Raw genomic sequence first — 16738 nt, forward strand, 5'->3', positions numbered from 1 at the left:
CGGCCCGGCCCGGCCCGGCCCGGCTTTTTGAAAGTTCGCTGCGAAAAGAGAACATCGTTTTCCGGTAATTTGGCATTTTATTGAGCATATGAAATATGATCAAACGACACACGACGAACAGTCTCTATGACACTGATTACAAATTGTCGTGCAAAAACAGCAAGCAGTCCAACGATTGCGCTTCAACGAAGTGCGGCGCTTTTGCATTTTGTAGCCCGCCGAACTGAAGTTACGTTCGCTGCTTGCACTCGTCGCCGGAATTGATAATATCTTTTTTGCCGGCCTGGCAAGCTTGACATATCTCTGCTGCTTGTTTTTCCAGAAGACTAAAACTTCAGATGGACAGGAGAGCGATTCCATAGAGAGATAATCAGAGAGCTCATCTTTTGTAACTGCTACATTCTCACCACTGTCGCTCCACTCGCTGAACAACTGCAATGGAAAGGAAAAGCGGTAAAGGGCGATCGCGGAAAAGGCGCCGTATGCGTGCTGGAAAACTTCTCCCGCTCGTTCTCTACATTTCGGGCTTGAGTCGGGCTTTGCGCCGGGCCCGAGCCCGGCCCGATAAAACTCCAAGTAGCCCGAGCCCGGCCCGGGCCCGAGGCGAAAATACGTCGGCCCGCCCGAGCCCGGCCCGCGGGCCGGGTCGGGCTCGGGCTTTCGGGCTACCCGGAGCCCGTGCACACCTCTATTGTATGCTCCAAACTGTCTTCCTGCATGTTCTTTTCTTCGTTTAGGTGTCGTTACTGTACTCATTCTACCACACTTGTCGACGTAGATAATGCGTGAAGAAAAAAAGTCGCCTTGTCGAAGCGCCAACTCCCGTCGCATCCTTTATTCGGCCACTGTTGGTCGCTTCAAATCTCCCCCTTCCCGCGAGTCTGTCATATATGCTTATACGTGTAAACGCCTACGCGCTGCCGTTTTGTAGGCGTTCATGTACGAAGACCTGAGACACATTCAAGCTGCCCGAACAGTATCTCCTCTTCCGAGGTCATTTCCTTTCGTCAACAAGCAGTAATAAAGAAATTCCTCCACCCGTCAGATTTCGTTATGTTCCCGTCGAATAAAAAAAATGAAATGAAATCATATATGGGGAACTTATTTCCAGAGCAAGCCATACCTATTCTATTAATTTCCGACCCCCCACCCCACCCCTCTGTGTATGTGCGTGCGTGCGTGCGTTTGTATGTGTGCGTTGATATATACACATACAAAATGTAAAAGCCGGCAGATCCCACGCATTGTGGGAATCGACGTAATGCGAAGCAGCCAGCAAAGAGCTGCATACATCGTCTTGTATGTCATTGAGGAAAATGCGTGTCATAGTTTTCATGTTAACTCCTATTATTTATGTTCGTCACACAGTAACGTCGCGCAATACCAACTTGGGGGTCGATCAACCTAGAGAAACGGCCGCCATGGCACCATGAGCGTGGCACGTAAGTCATGCTGTACATGACATGCGTGTCATGATTTTCATGATAACTCGTGTTATTTACGTTCGTCACACGGTCACGTCGGAAGAGACCAATATTGGTGTATATCAAGCCAGCGAAACGGCCGCCAGCGCCCCATGAGCGTGGCACGTAAGTCATGCTGTACATGACATGCGTGTCATGATTTTCATGATAACTCGTGTTACTTATGTTCGTCACACGGTCACGTCGCAAGATACCAATTTCGGTGCATATCAATCTAGCGAAACGGCCGCCAGCGCCCCATGAGCGTGGCACGTAAGTCATGCTGTACATGACATGCGTGTCATGATTTTCAGGATAACTCGTGTTATTTATGTTCGTCACATGGTCACGTCGCAAGATACCAATTTCGGTGCATATCAATCTAGCGAAACGGCCGCCAGCGCCCCATGAGCGTCGCACGTAAGTCATGCTGTACATGACATGCGTGTCATGATTTTCATGATAACTCGTGTTATTTACGTTCGTCACACGGTCACGTCGGAAGAGACCAATATTGGTGTATATCAAGCTAGCGAAACGGCCGCCAGCGCACCATGAGCGTGGCACCTAAGTCATGCTGTACATGACATGCGTGTCATGATTTTCATGATAACTCGTGTTATTTATGTTCGTCGCACGGTCCACGTCGCAAGATACCAATTTGGTGTATATCAATCTAGCGAAACGGCCGCCAGCGCCCCATGAGCGTGGCACGTAAGTCATGCTGTACATGACATGCGTGTCTTGATTTTCATGATAACTCGTGTTATTTATGTTCTTCACACGGTCACGTCGCAAGGTACCAATTTTGGTGTATATCAATCTAGCGAACGGCCGCCAGCACCCCATGAGCGTGGCACGTAAGTCATGCTGTACATGACATGCGTGTCATGATTTTCATGATAACTCGTGTTATTTACGTTCGTCACACGGTCACGTCGGAAGAGACCAATATTGGTGTATATCAATCTAGCGAAACGGCCGCCAGCACCCCATGAGCGTGTCACGTAAGTCATGCTGTACATGACATGCATGTCATGATTTTCATGATAACTCGTGTTATTTATGTTCGTCACAGGGTCACGTCGCAAGATACCAATTTTGGTGTATATCAATCTAGCGAAACGGCCGCCAGCGCCCCATGAGCGTGGCACGTAAGTCATGCTGTACATGACATGCGTGTCATGATTTTCATGATAACTCGTGTTATTTATGTTCGTCACACGGTCACGTCGCAAGATACCAATTTCGGTGCATATCAATCTAGCGAAACGGCCGCCAGCGCCCCATGAGCGTGGCACGTAAGTCATGCTGTACATGACATGCGTGTCATGATTTTCATGATAACTCGTGTTATTTATGTTCGTCACACGGTCACGTCGGAAGAGACCAATATTGGTGTATATCAATCTAGCGAAACGGCCGCCAGCACCCCATGAGCGTAGCACGTAAGTCATGCTGTACATGACATGCGTGTCATGATTTTCAGGATAACTCGTGTTATTTATGTTCGTCACATGGTCACGTCGCAAGATACCAATTTCAGTGCATATCAATCTAGCGAAACGGCCGCCAGCGCCCCATGAGCGTCGCACGTAAGTCATGCTGTCATGACATGCGTGTCAGATTTTCATGATAACTCGTGTTATTTATGTTCGTCACACAGTAACGTCGCGCAATAACCAACTTCGGGTAGATCAAGCTAGCGAAATGGCGCCAGCAACGCATGACGTAGCACGTAAGTCATGCTCTACATGACATGCGTGTCATGATTTTCATGATAACTCGTGTTATTTATGTTCGTCACATGGTCACGTCGCAAGATACCAATTTCGGTGCATATCAATCTAGCGAAACGGCCGCCAGCGCCACATGAGCGTCGACGTAAGTCATGCTGTACATGACATGCGTGTCATGATTTTCATGTTATGACTTGTCATTTATGTTCGCCATGTAGTCATGTTACGCCATACCAATTTTGGTGCACATTCGATTAACCAAGCGACCAGGAGAGCACGAAGTCGAAGGCGGCTAGATAGATAGATAGATAGATAGATAGATAGATAGATAGATAGATAGATAGATAGATAGATAGATAGATAGATAGATAGATAGATAGATAGATAGATAGATAGATAGATAGATAGATAGATAGATAGATAGATACGGTCAAAGTCGCAGAAGTTCGCTAAGAAATGCTTCGCATTTAAAAAATTCGGGGGGGGGGGGTGAAGCCCCCAAACCAGCCCCCTGGCTCCGACACTGATTTCAAGAGAACGTACGGGCTTCTCGCTTCACTCGGAAGAGGAGTGCTTAAGTACGCGTTAATGCGGTAGCTAAAGGCGAACGCCTGTGACAACGGCTTCTATGCACGGCTCCCCGCCCTACACGTGCAGCGTCAGGCACATCTCCTATAAGTGGTTGCATCCCACGAGGTCTGTTCGTGCGCATCGCGTGATCGCCACGTGCTGAGCGGCAGATTCGAATACCAGCACACTCCAATCGGCGCGCCGGACGAACGAGAGGAGGCGTTGGCCGGGCGGTTGCGCCGCAGACACGATCCAGACGCAGGCGCCGTTTAATGAACCACAAAGAGCCCCACTACAGCGCGCATGGCGTCTCATGGCGGAAAGGGGTGCATCCGTAATAACGGGGAACCCATTTAACGGGGAACCTACTCTTCCATCCCGCCACCTTGACCTTGAACAAACGATGTGTCTTGAGAACGAGCGTAACCCACCTCGCTTCCAAATTCTCAACCAGGGAGATAATTTATTAAGAGAAAGGCGAAAACGATCGGTTCGCGCCAATGCCCTTTTTTTTAACATATAGTGGTTCTTCAAGAGGAGAGAATTGCGCTCTTTTCTTGCAACCCTCGCAAAAAATTAACATATATAGGTAATCACAATATTAATGAGAACTAACAGACAGGAATGCCAAGGAAAGTGTAGGGGATGTTATTTGCAGCAATTATGATATAAATGTGAAGAAAGTAAAGTGGACGAAAGGATAACTTGCCGCCGGCAGGGACAGAACCTGCAACTTTCGCCAGAATTATACGGCGTGAAAGAAAGATGAGGACACTAAGGCAAATTAAGTGAACATGTACATGATAAAATGCGGGCACATGAAATTGACACCACGCTCGTAGTGTTAATTTTATGTGTCGTATAGATACAGCCCTCGTCTTTTTTGCACCTTATAGCATTCTTTTATTAGCTTCGCCAAAAAGCCCCAGCGACCAGTGCTGATTAATGTACTTTGTTTTCATATGTACCACCACGTGTCATATTTTATCTGCAAGGCTCAGCGCTTTCTGGTCGGCTATTCATCACCGAGAAAAGGAGAACTAAACAGTGAGTGATGATAATGGATAAAGAAATAAACTTCGAGGAAAGCCATTCTCCAACGTTACGGCATTTCCGAAGCCTGGAGTCAAAGCCGGTGTCGGGCAAAAAAATTGTGCTGCTCGTTGTAGTCGGTGCTGTTCATCTTGAGTGCAGTCAAGGGCCCACAATTCGTGTCCTCCGAAAGTCACGGACCCTTGCCGGGGAAGAGGCCAGCGCCTGTCGTTCCATAGCGATTGGGTGTTCGCTTCTTCGAACGAACAGCGAAGAAAAGCGAACGAATTCCGTGTAATTTCGACGTAGCAGTCGCGTATGGTCCGTGTTATTATCCGGGCAGCACTGGCGACACAACGAATTAATTTGTACGTATCATGTATAACTGACCCAAACCCCATAGTTACAACACAGAATAACACAGCAACAATTATGTTTCATACAGGTAAGCAAGGAGTATATGGCGCGAAAAAAGATGAGGACTCTAAGGCACATGAAATGAACATGAAATGTTCACGAGATGTGGGCACATGGAATTGACAACACGCTCGCGGTGTTCATTTGATGTAAAAGTTAAAGTTGAAATCATGCGTGATGGGCTCACACCCTCTATGGGGGAGGGACCAATAAACGGATAGTCCAGCAAAAAATGGACATATAGATGAATTTTGAAAACTTTTTAGAAGTGTCGTATAGTATCCTCGTCTTTTGTGCACCATAACATTCTTTTATTAAAACATGTGCCAAAAACCCCAAGCAACCAGTGCTAATGAACGTTATGGTTTCGTATGTCACATTTTATCTACAGATGAAAAATTGCACCTTGCTGCGCTTCTAGTTTAGTCAGAGGCGTGTGTGGGCACGCTGAAGTTTGTAGGAATGTTTGAAAAGGGTTAAGATATTACGAACAAACTTGAAGGTATCTGCTAAAGTCCATTTCGAAAGGGACGCACTATAAACATTTTCGACGTCTGACGTCACTATAACAAGATCGCTGTCGCGCTTAATGTCATTGAATTCTACTAGCAATGAACCTTTAATTTCACGCAACTTTCTACCTTCTATCAGGGTCTTTCAGTACTTTTGGGAGAAAAGTATTGAGGTACCCCGGCTCCATTGCGACATGTAATACATGTAACGGACGTTACGTAATAAGGGAAGGTGATAGGTTCGAATTTAGAATGGCGTAAAGTGTCTGTAGTTAGGTTAAGTAACAGAACCGAAAGAGCTTTCGTCACGTTCCCAGCGCGTGGGCTCTTGCGCAATGGCATAATGCTCGCGGACGTTTTGAAACCGAGCAGTCCACCAGTGCGAACTTCCGCGAATAACAACTCGCCGAGTTTCTTGCATCATACACTTCAGTGCGTAGGGTTTCCTACGCTTCACTGCAGCCAGCGCATGCTGAGCAAGCTAGCTATGTACTCCTGCAGTCCCAGCCCCAACCCTCCTATAGCGATAACCTTGTTACACAAGACACACCCCCCAGTTTCTGCCAGATGCAGCCGCTGTCAAGGGGCTCGATTTTACACTACGCGCAGTCGAATCGGGTTTCACTGCCGCCGGGGGTGTGTCCCGTGTCGTCATCGCTGATCTCGCAACGCGCCTGGGTTTTATAACGCGAGCGCACTCGGCGCTCCGTATGGCTGAAAAAGGGGGCGTATAGGAAGGCTCGGCGAATCCAGAGCGTCGCAAGGAACACGACCTCATGACGTCGGCGGAAGGCTCGCGTCTCGTCCGCTTCGCAAGCGTGCACCGGGTCCTGCAAGTCCTCGTTGTCGCAGGTACGTATATACACCACTCGGTAACTTCTCTATACCGCCCGTATGGTACATCAACACTGAGGCTATAATTCGAACACGCCCCACCGCCGGACACCCGCCGGTCAAATGGGTATACAGGCGATTCTCAAACTCCCGCCGCCGTTAAATGGACCTATAATCGGAAAAAGTTGGGCAAAATGCGGCCGTTCGTACAAGCGGATGAACCGTTAGTCCACCAACTAAACGTGTGCCGTTGCGTGTTGTGTGCTTGCTTTGAAAAGGAATTGCAGGAGAACATGTACAGCGCGCCTGTTGGATAATCTGTTGTCGCAACATCGAGGTGGCAGCGTCTTCCTGTATGTGATACGGCTTGAAACCAGCCAGCACTCTCCGTTGGCTTTCTACGTCCGTTTTGTTTCTTGACGGTAATTATTAGGGTTGTTTAGAATATCCTTTAGAAGTACGTCATCCGGTTCTCGCACCAGTTGGAGTCACAATCAAGTTTCCTCTGTAGATGAAGTAGCCAGGGAGATAAGCAAAATTATTGGGGTCAGGGCCGTAACTAAGGGGGTTTGAGGGGGTTCTATCACCCCCCAAATGTTTTTCATGTTTTAAATAAGGGGCTTCGCCCCTAAAACTGGAGGCTCCGATTAGGCACAGACACCCGCAGTCCGCTTTTAGTTAACACGCACGCCGCGAATCTTTATTGTTCAACTACGCACAAGAGAAATCTCCCACTGACACTACATTGCAGGTCAAGATCCAATGCCTATATATATACGGTGTGGCCGGTGAACAGTTGTGCAGCGCGAGCAGTCGATCTTTTTAATCAAGAAACTCGCTAGCAAACGCTGCCTGCGTCGGCGTTGTCTCTCGCGCGCGAGGGCGCGTTCTCGTTCCTTGCGAAATGGTAGTTCAGCGTTCATCGCAGAAAGAGCATTTCCATAGTCAACGCGCGCCGTTCTCTCTCTCTCGCCACACGGCGAGCGCTGAGGCGGTGGAGCCCTCTCTTGAGCTCAAGCAAATGGACCGTCACGCCAGCAGACGACGATGCACGCCGACACGCCGAGACCATATATGGTGCCTCGCCCCAAAATGGCAAGTATTTTGTCTGGGCTATAGTTACGTTCGGAACTGTCGTGCCGCCGTGAAGTCCCCTTGGCGTTCACCGTCATCGTTCCCTGGTCGTCGTATTGTTATTTCTGTCGAGCTAGATTCCAAGGCCTGAAGCTGGGATGGCGAATTCATGCGAACGCCAATCGAGACAAACAGTACCATACCGGCCACTCCAGCTTCTACTTTTGTTTGTTCTAGTGCTGTGCGAATATTCGAGTTTCCCATTCGAATAGAATAATACCTAATCGAATAATTCGATTTGGCTTTCGAATAGCTAGTATTCAAAGTTTCGAATAATTCGACAGGACGAACACCTAAAATGCGACAAAGGCCAACGGTGCAACTCGGTGAAGGTGGGATGGCTAAAACTAGCGCTAACGCCTGTACGCCTTTCGTTAAAACTTTCACCGATATTCTGGTTCAAAGCGACGACATGTCTATCTTAAAGGAGAATATGGCTTTTCTGTAAGCAAAAGAACACACGAGAGTACTACCAAGCCCTTCACAACATCGCTTCCGAATTTCCGAAACGAAGGCACATACTTCTTGCATAGTTCAGTCGCGTATGCCGCAAGCGTCGTGAAACATCTCTAATTTGGCCCGTGAAACCCTCGGTGATTGGCTTGGCATGTGAAAGTTTGTTCACGCTATGCAGCCGCCATTGCCGCAATGCACCACTCGTTCAGAAACTCCCATCGTTCCGGCGCACAGGTGAACGGGCGGCCGAAGATTTTTGGGCCTTGGAGCACTCCTGACGATGAAGCACAGCATTATTCTTCTTTCTTTCAATTTTCAATAAAATCCTTTGTATTCGATATTCGATTCTATATTCGACATTATTGGCCACTATTCGGCACTGTTCAATTCGTATTCGATTCAAGATTAAATTTCGCTATTCGCACACCCCTAGTTTTTTCTTTGCAACCAAGATGGACGCTGTCGTTAACCGTGCATACATGCTGAACACGCAGGCTTGATGCTGCGGTGCTCGTCTGCGCTGCGACTGCTGAAGGTGAAGGCGCCGCCGACTGTGCTGTACGGTGGTGTCGCCAAGTTGGATTGTCAGTACGATCTCGAGTCCGACTCGCTGTACGCCGCCAAGTGGTTCAAGGACGGGTACGAGTTCTACCGGTACAGGCCCGGCGTCGGAGTCACCACATTCCCTGTGCAGGGTGTCACCGTAAACGTAAGAATATCAAGCTTATTTTCCATTCTAAACCGCAGCTTCGCATGAACTTTTTGGAAGATACCGACATGTAGAGAAGAAACAACCACATCCAACAAGTTCATTATCCAAATATCACGAAATGCATTGTTACATTACGGCAATTGCGTGTACGGAACGAAGCCGTTCAGTGTTTCAGGCATGCCCATTTGTTAAGCATCCCTAGGTTTGCGCCAAACACAATACGCTCTCTCCTTCTTCATTTCCGTCCCATACTTCATCGCAGAACTCGGAGTCTATCGGCGCGACGGTCTACCTGCACAACCTGACTCTTCAAAGTTCGGGGCTCTACAACTGCGAAATATCAGCCGAGTCACCGTCGTTCCAAACAGTCATCGGAGTCAAACAAATAAACGTCATAGGTGAGTAGCGTATACACTCTAAGGCAAAAGGGTGTTAAAAGGGTGTGTGGTTCGTCCTTTTGGGGACTAATGGGGCTGCCACAACCATTAATCCCTTTAAGGACTAACGGCACCGGGTCTAACAGTTAGTCCCCACAATGGACTAACATTTAGTCCTCACATTTACACCTTACCGGGCAACTGTTAGTCCCCACAGATCACCTTAATGGACTAACATTTGGTCCTCACATTTACACCTTACCGGGCAACCGTTAGTCCTCGCAGTTGCACCTCGCCGGACCAACGGTCAGTCCACTCAAACGCTCCATTCGGATGAACTTTTTATCCCAGGGATGATTTTCTACAGTACTCTCCGCAAGACTTAATACTTTTTTCGCGTGTTTCTTTCCGCGGTGAGCAACAAATGCCGCGGAAAAGAACACGCAAGAGAATATTTAGTCATGCGTGTGTCACTGCTTTCGCATTCAATGCGACAACGAAAGACAAAAGTGAGACAATGAAACGTTTTATTATTTCTATACATATGAAGTTTCTGCTTTCTTTCATTGAATTCACTACAAAATGTCCAATACAGGTCGAGCCGCGTTCTCATATCTCGTACAGTCCTTTCTGTGAAGCTGCTCCAACGGAAGCGACAGATGGCAGTCGTTGTACGCGCCAGGGCACACAGCATTCTGCTCGTTGTGGGCAACGGCTGCATCCTGCAAAGCACAAAAATATTGCAAATATTTAGTAACGTGACAGCGAGGGTGAAGACGCTCGCACTGTGCAAATACGTGCAAGGTGAACTAAAACACGTCTAAAACATGGCACGCAAATAATTTCACCCCTGGGCCATTTCATGCCAAACGTCCCAGCCGTTTTTGCGACCATCTCAAATGTTTTCGAAAAAAGTCGTGCTAATATCGTGCACTGAAAACAGCGAATTGCTAGAATATTTCGGAGAGAAAAAAATTTTTGGTCACGTGGGAGCGTTCCGAATTTCGCAGGATGTCGTCTGAGTGTGGTTTGTCAGAAAAATTATTCTGAGAGTATCTTTGCTTGCTTCAATACCAAATTTGGTTTACTTACTAAGCAAAGGTGTTTGTGTAAGGTGTTCAAAGCTCAATAATATTACTGCAATTTTTCTGCCACAAATGCGTCCAGAAAATTTGCCAAAATGTCCTTTGTTTGCATTTTTTCCTCTGTAATATTACGCTATGTATGAATATCTGAATAATGAATACTTACTCTACGAAAGGTATATTTTGCGTTAAAATTATTTTCAGAGTACTGCACTGCAGTCTTTAAATTTTGCGAGAAAAAATCGCAAACTTGAGAAAATCATCATTTTGGTCCACATTGAGACGCAATTTACATCACGTGGTGCTCCAATTAAAAATCAACTTGATACCTCAATCGAAAGCAAATAAATAGTTCTTCTTATATGGCAAGTTTTATCATTACAATTTTTGTTTTAAGGAAGAAAATAATTTTTGAAATTGCCATTGACGGCTATCTTCCCATTTGGATATGCGGCAGCTTCCTCTTTAAAGTGCTCCATAGACATCAATGGGGAATTTCAAAAATTATTTTCTTCCTTAAAACAAAACTTGTAATGATAAAACTTGCCATATAAGAAGAACTATTTATTGCTTTCGATTGTGGTATCAAGTTGATTTTTAATTGGAGCACCACGTGATGTAAATTGCGTCTCAATGTGGACCAAAACGATGATTTTCTCAAGTTTGCGATTTTTCCTCGCAAAATTTAAAGACTGCAGTGCAGTGCTCTGAAAATAATTTTAACGCAAAATATACCTTTCGTAGAGTAAGTATTCATTATTCAGATATTCATACATAGCGCATATTACATAGTAAAAAATGTAAAGAAAGGACATTTTGGCAAATTTTCTGGACGCATTTGTGGCAGAAAAATTGCAGTAATATTATTGAGCTTTGAACACCTTACACAAACACCTTTGCTTAATAAGTAAACCAAATTTGGTATTGAAGCAAGCAAAGATACTCTCAGAATAATTTTTCTGACAACAACACTCAGACGACATCCTGCGAAATTCGGAAGGCTCCCACGTGACCAAATTTTTTCTCTCAGAAATATTCTAGCAATTCGCTGTTTCAATGCAAGAAATCAGCACATTTTTTTTTTTTCGAGAACATTTGATATGGTCGCCGAAAGGACTAGGACGTCTGGCGTGGAATGGCCACCCAGCGAAGCACAAAAATATTGCAATATTCTGCGACACGTCACAGAGGGGATGAGACGCACGTACATGGCAAATACGTGCAAGGTAAAAACACACGTCTAAAATATGGCATGGGAATGATTTCACCGTGATGTCATACGTCATCAAAGACGCATTTCAAGCCACACAGCGCAACAAACACTTCAAGTGCGGCAGCCGCAGCCATCACGCCGAGGCGCCGCCAACCACCGTGCCCCAACGAGACGGCGAGTTTTTTGCGAGCGGCGTCCTACAGCTCGAGCAAGCCGTCAGCCGCCGTAGCCGCCAGTGAAACTCGAGCAGACCAACGCGCGAACGCGAAGCCGACACCACGAACGCCGCCAGGCTGCTTGCGAGCGAGCGAAGGGGAAGCCGACGATAACGGCGTCCAATTTCCACCAAATTCCTCTAGCGAGCACCAGTACAGCGAGCGAAAGCGGGGTCGACGCCGCGAACGGCGGCGAAATGCTTCCGAGCGAGCGTCGAGGAAGCCGAAGGTCATGGCGACCAATTTCCGCAGAGTTCCAAAGCGCTGCTAAAGTCGTCTAGCTGGAGCACCCGCCAACCCATGCCGGTGCATTTCAAGCGCGCGGCATACAATCGAGCTCGTTGCTAACGCACAGCGTTTTGGACGAGTCGCAAAACAGCGGCGAGGCCTCTGCCTAATATTGCTAATATCACGAGCTCGCAGCTCATCACCACAGCGAATCATCCGTGAGCGAACATCTGGGCAGGCGACGACAATGGCGGCCAATATCCAGGCGGTCACAAAGCACAGGCGAGCTCACGCCAAGCCGGCCTTCGCGGTACATTTCGTGCGCGCGATATACAACACGATCGAGTCCGTTACCGATAATCGCGATCAGTTTCGCGCACGCGATAGGTACGGCAGAATAAAGAGCGATCACTTACTTGTGAACGAATCCAGCGCCGATTTGTGCCCCGAGTCAGATTGAAGTCATGATCCGATAGGCCTACTGTCTTCTCGGCCGCCATTCCTAGCCGGTGGCGACGCAGTGCCGTGACTACGCCGGATATATGCAGCACGGCGTCGCGACGTATCGAGAGCAGCTCCAGACTTCGTGGGTGTGGCGAAACGTAAAAGCAACACGACACACTCATCTACGCATACGTGTGTATCAAAGGCACCGAGCCGTAGTTCCGAGATCGGCGAACTCCGAGCGCGACACAACGAGCAACACGCCAGCTCGAACACAAGTTGGAAGACTGACCCGAGCGAGGAGGACGGGTAGTTCCCTTGACAACCGTTTGCACACGGCCTGCATCTCCCGCGCCGTTCATCCCTTTGCAGACTAACTGATTTGCACACCGCACGCATCCCTCTCCGCTTGCTCCACGACGGTCTAACCGTTCATCGCGCGCGCCTATTGGGCTCCTTTACTCCTCGTTCGGGTAATTTTGCCTTAGAGTGTAACTAAGCATATCAGCACTGTGGCTTTTAAGACGTGTATTCCCATGGGATTATGCGTTTAAGAAAACGGCAGCGAGAACAGCAGAGAATGCGGAGAACGCAATATCGCATCCTCACAGATGAAGCGGTAAACAAACGACACGAACAAAAAAAAAATAATTGTAAGATGCAAAAAACCCCTGTAGCCAGGTATATTCGGACGTGCAGTTTGCGCTAGACGCAAGAGACGCGCAGATTATAAATTAAAATATAATCCGCTGTGTGCGCTCTATAGCAATCTCTCAGAATATTTTTTTTTCTATTGCCACTGCTGTATTCTATTTCATTGCCTTACTTTATTCTTTGTTATGTGCTGTCCGTATGTTCTGTTTCCCTTCACCATATATTATTTCGCGCCCTTTACTGAAGAGTAGGCAGGCGTTGTGCTCCTTCTTATTGCACTTGTCAGCTTAATTTTATGTTTGTTTTTGTCAATTGAACGTCCAATCCAAATCCAAATGAATTTTTATCGCCGACGAGTACAGCGATACAATTGTGTGCCAGCGATGACGAAGCCGTAAAACGCTTCTCGGTACAAAATAGATCAGATTGAAGCGACGGTAAAGCATTGCGGTTGTATTTTAAGACAAGGTTGTAAATAGAAGGGGGGGGGGGAACGAGGCTGGTAACTCTCGGGTGAGGGCATCTCAGCCGCAACACAGTGGAGGGGGATTGGACAGGAGAAGGATTTAAGAAGTGGAGGGAGGAAAATGCGGGGGAGAGAGCGAAAAATTGTTGAAGCAAAAACAAAAGAAGATACAGTTTCGCCGCAAGGGCGAAGCAATGAATGCGATAGCAACAAATTGGAATGTTATACGAAGTAAGGCTAGCAGCGAACTCATTTGTGACCTGATCTCTACGAAACGCTGGCGTAAGTGAATACGGCCGCTCCAGTGAGCGAACCGGTTTTCATACTGTCCATCGCCTCAGCGCGAAGTAAGCGGCGAGGTCAGAGCACGCACAATGGTATAGGAACCGTCTACCGATGTCTGTCGAGATAGCACGCGCGACCGCGCCCTTTCGATCAAAGTTCTGTTGCCACCCAAGCGACGCAGCCCCCAATTGGCACCCCTTCATGCTCCTTCGCCGGATGGCGTGTTTCATCTCTGCTTGAGCCGCACCTGTCTGCAGTCTTCGCAAGCTTTCGCTCGCACATAGAACATACGGCGCGTGGGGCAATGTTATCAATTTCAGGAGTGCAACAGCCTAAATAGGATTCGGAGAAATTTTAGATGCGTAGCAGCTCTTTGACTAGCCTGTGTAACGCTGTCCGTCCGCACAAACGCGAGGCAACGCGGTTCCCTCGGCGCAGGTGTTGGAGCGGCGCCAAGTAGGTCACGCCAACGTTTATAGTATCTATAAACGTTGGGTCACGCCGCAGCTGGGCGTTGACGTCACACACCCCTCGCACGCTTCCCTCGCAGGTGCGCGCGTATGTCACTATCTCCCTCACCCGCCGGAGCGCCGCAGCTGCCGGCTCGAACGCCCGCTCGCCTCCCGTGTCCGCGTTTCAAACAAATGTTTATACCAGTAAACGCTACACCGAGTTTCGCTTCAAACGAATCTTTCAGCGCTCACCGCAGCACCCGCGTTAGCGCCGTTCAACCCGTGACGCCACCCGTGCGCAACGCTGCTGCTTCGCATCCTATCAGCGTTCCCTTTGGGGAGATGGTCCAATTTTTGGAGCAGCACGTTTATTTTGGAGAACGAAAATCTAAATTTGGAGCAGGTTTCGGGGGAAAAAACATCAATTTTCTAGCCGGAAATTTCCAATTCGGAGCAGTATAAAAAAAGGCTTTCCTTTAGAAAAGAAAGCAAAAATATGTAAAAACCATTCAACATAGCCCAACTCGTGCACAGTGCACGTGAGCACTGTTATTTCAATAAAAGCCGTATGTTGAACCACCCCACAGTGCAAACAATGAAGTCCGCATTAGCACTTGCAGCGCGTGTGAAGTCATTTGACAGGCGCTATGTGGACCTGCCAATCTGGCGACCTCGAAATTCGGGACATTCGTAAAGCAGGAGCAAGTGGGGGGGAGTGAAAAAAAAACTGGCGTACGTTTTTGTTTGTTTCTCAGGACAGCAGAAACGTCATACACAGCTCTGAATCATTGCCAGTAATTTTTGGACGTCAGCGATCATACTAGTAGCCGTAATTATTTATGCGGCGCATGCACGGTGGGCTGTGCCCCGTCACAGCACCTTCTAAATCTTAGTACGCTTTTCCGCAAGACACCGGTGTACTGCGGCGGCTTAAAAAAACGTTCAGCACGCGCTCTGCACGCCAGAGAACAAGGCCAGGAACTTTTAGAACCACTGTTTTTTTTTTTTTTAAGGCGAAAGCATTATATGTCTCACTAAACACGAAATTCGACCATCGGTGTCGGCGGCGTCCCGCGTCAGCGGCGTCTGTAGGCTCCCAATACATCGACTGAAAAGAAAAAGATGGCTTTCGCCTTCGAGTCCCCTTAGATGAATGCACAAGGGATCCTGTGATTTTTCTTTTCTTCGGCGGTGGGACGAGGGACCAGCCACCATACTAGGGTTAGAGTCTGGATTGGATTGGATCATGATGCCCACATTGCAGATGACCAACGCGGCCTCCATTTCTCGCTAAAATTTGCGCAACTGAGAAAATTTTGAAGCTGGTCGGGCATTTTGGCGCAGCGTGGCGCAATTTCGACAAATTTCACGGTTTGGGCTCAGCTTGGCGCAAATATACGGAATTGTATCAAACTGGCGCAATTGGCGCAGCTGTTGCAACCCTGCAATTTGGACTTTATACGGAACATGACGGCGACGACACAAATTGCTATCGCCATAAAAGCCTCGGCCTAACACGTGAGAGCCAAGTCGGAGCGCGGGGTATGTCTTTAGTGCAGGCAAAGCTACGGCAGCGCAGCCGAATAAGAATTCTCGGACAACACAGTTTCTCAGCAGTGGGCCGATGCGAGGAAACAAGCGGGGGCAAGGAGCTTCATGAAGAGTTCGCTTGCCAAGACTGGTTGCATGACGTCATGCCTTTTTTCCTTGTTTTTATACCTACATGTCATAACGACGGTAGTTCATAATGATAATGATTCGCTGGAAGTTTGTCCTAATCAACATCGCTCCTTCCTATACCAGTAAAGTTTTCCGTGGCTCTTTGTTCACAGAATTTATCGCCGATTTTTTGCAGCCCTTCCGAGGCACGGACCTCGCATCGAGGGAGCCAGAAGGCGATACAGAGCCGCCGAAACGGTCAACCTGAACTGCACGTCAGGAAAATCAAAACCGGCCCCGGTCCTTCGGTGGTTCATCAACGGAGCCTTGGTGACCGACTCCAAAAGTCAAAGCGATATCACGACCGTCAGGCACTCCGACGGCTTCGAAACTGTATCCAGGCGGTTGCAGTTTGTAGGTGACGGAAGACCTCTTCGATCAGAGCGAGGACATCAAAGTGAAATGCGAAGTAAGTGTTCCCAGTGTGTACGTGATGAGCGACGAAAAAGTGCTACTGGAAAAACCGCAGGACGGCCCCGTCGACGCAAGAGACGTGGACGACGACTGTCTGTCCAAGGTCCTTTCCTTCATCACACGACTTTGGATGAGAGAATACGAGGGGGAGGACTGACAAAAACAGGACTATGAAACGTGACCCTTCATTCATGGACAATCCAGTGTCTCCAATCGAAGATATTCTACCACAACCTAAGAATATACGTAAGCTCCCCCCCCCCCCCACAGCCGTCGCAGTCCTACCCAAAGAACAATTGCATAAATGGCCCTTTCAA

At 48.0% G+C, this 16738-nt stretch overlaps 1 protein-coding gene across 1 annotated transcript; it reads left to right on the forward strand.

The window, feature by feature from the left end:
* Positions 1–6423: 6423 nt before the first annotated feature.
* Positions 6424–16665, forward strand: LOC119382744 (uncharacterized). The gene is made up of 4 exons (XM_037650574.2): positions 6424–6585; positions 8652–8866; positions 9132–9267; positions 16144–16665. Exons 1-4 carry the CDS (start codon positions 6510–6512, stop codon positions 16593–16595), a joined length of 879 nt encoding a protein of 292 aa, XP_037506502.1. The 5' UTR covers positions 6424–6509; the 3' UTR covers positions 16596–16665.
* The last annotated feature ends 73 nt before the right edge of the window (positions 16666–16738 follow it).

This window comes from Rhipicephalus sanguineus, chromosome 2 (genome assembly GCF_013339695.2).
Source record: "Rhipicephalus sanguineus isolate Rsan-2018 chromosome 2, BIME_Rsan_1.4, whole genome shotgun sequence".
Lineage (NCBI taxonomy): Eukaryota > Metazoa > Arthropoda > Arachnida > Ixodida > Ixodidae > Rhipicephalus > Rhipicephalus sanguineus.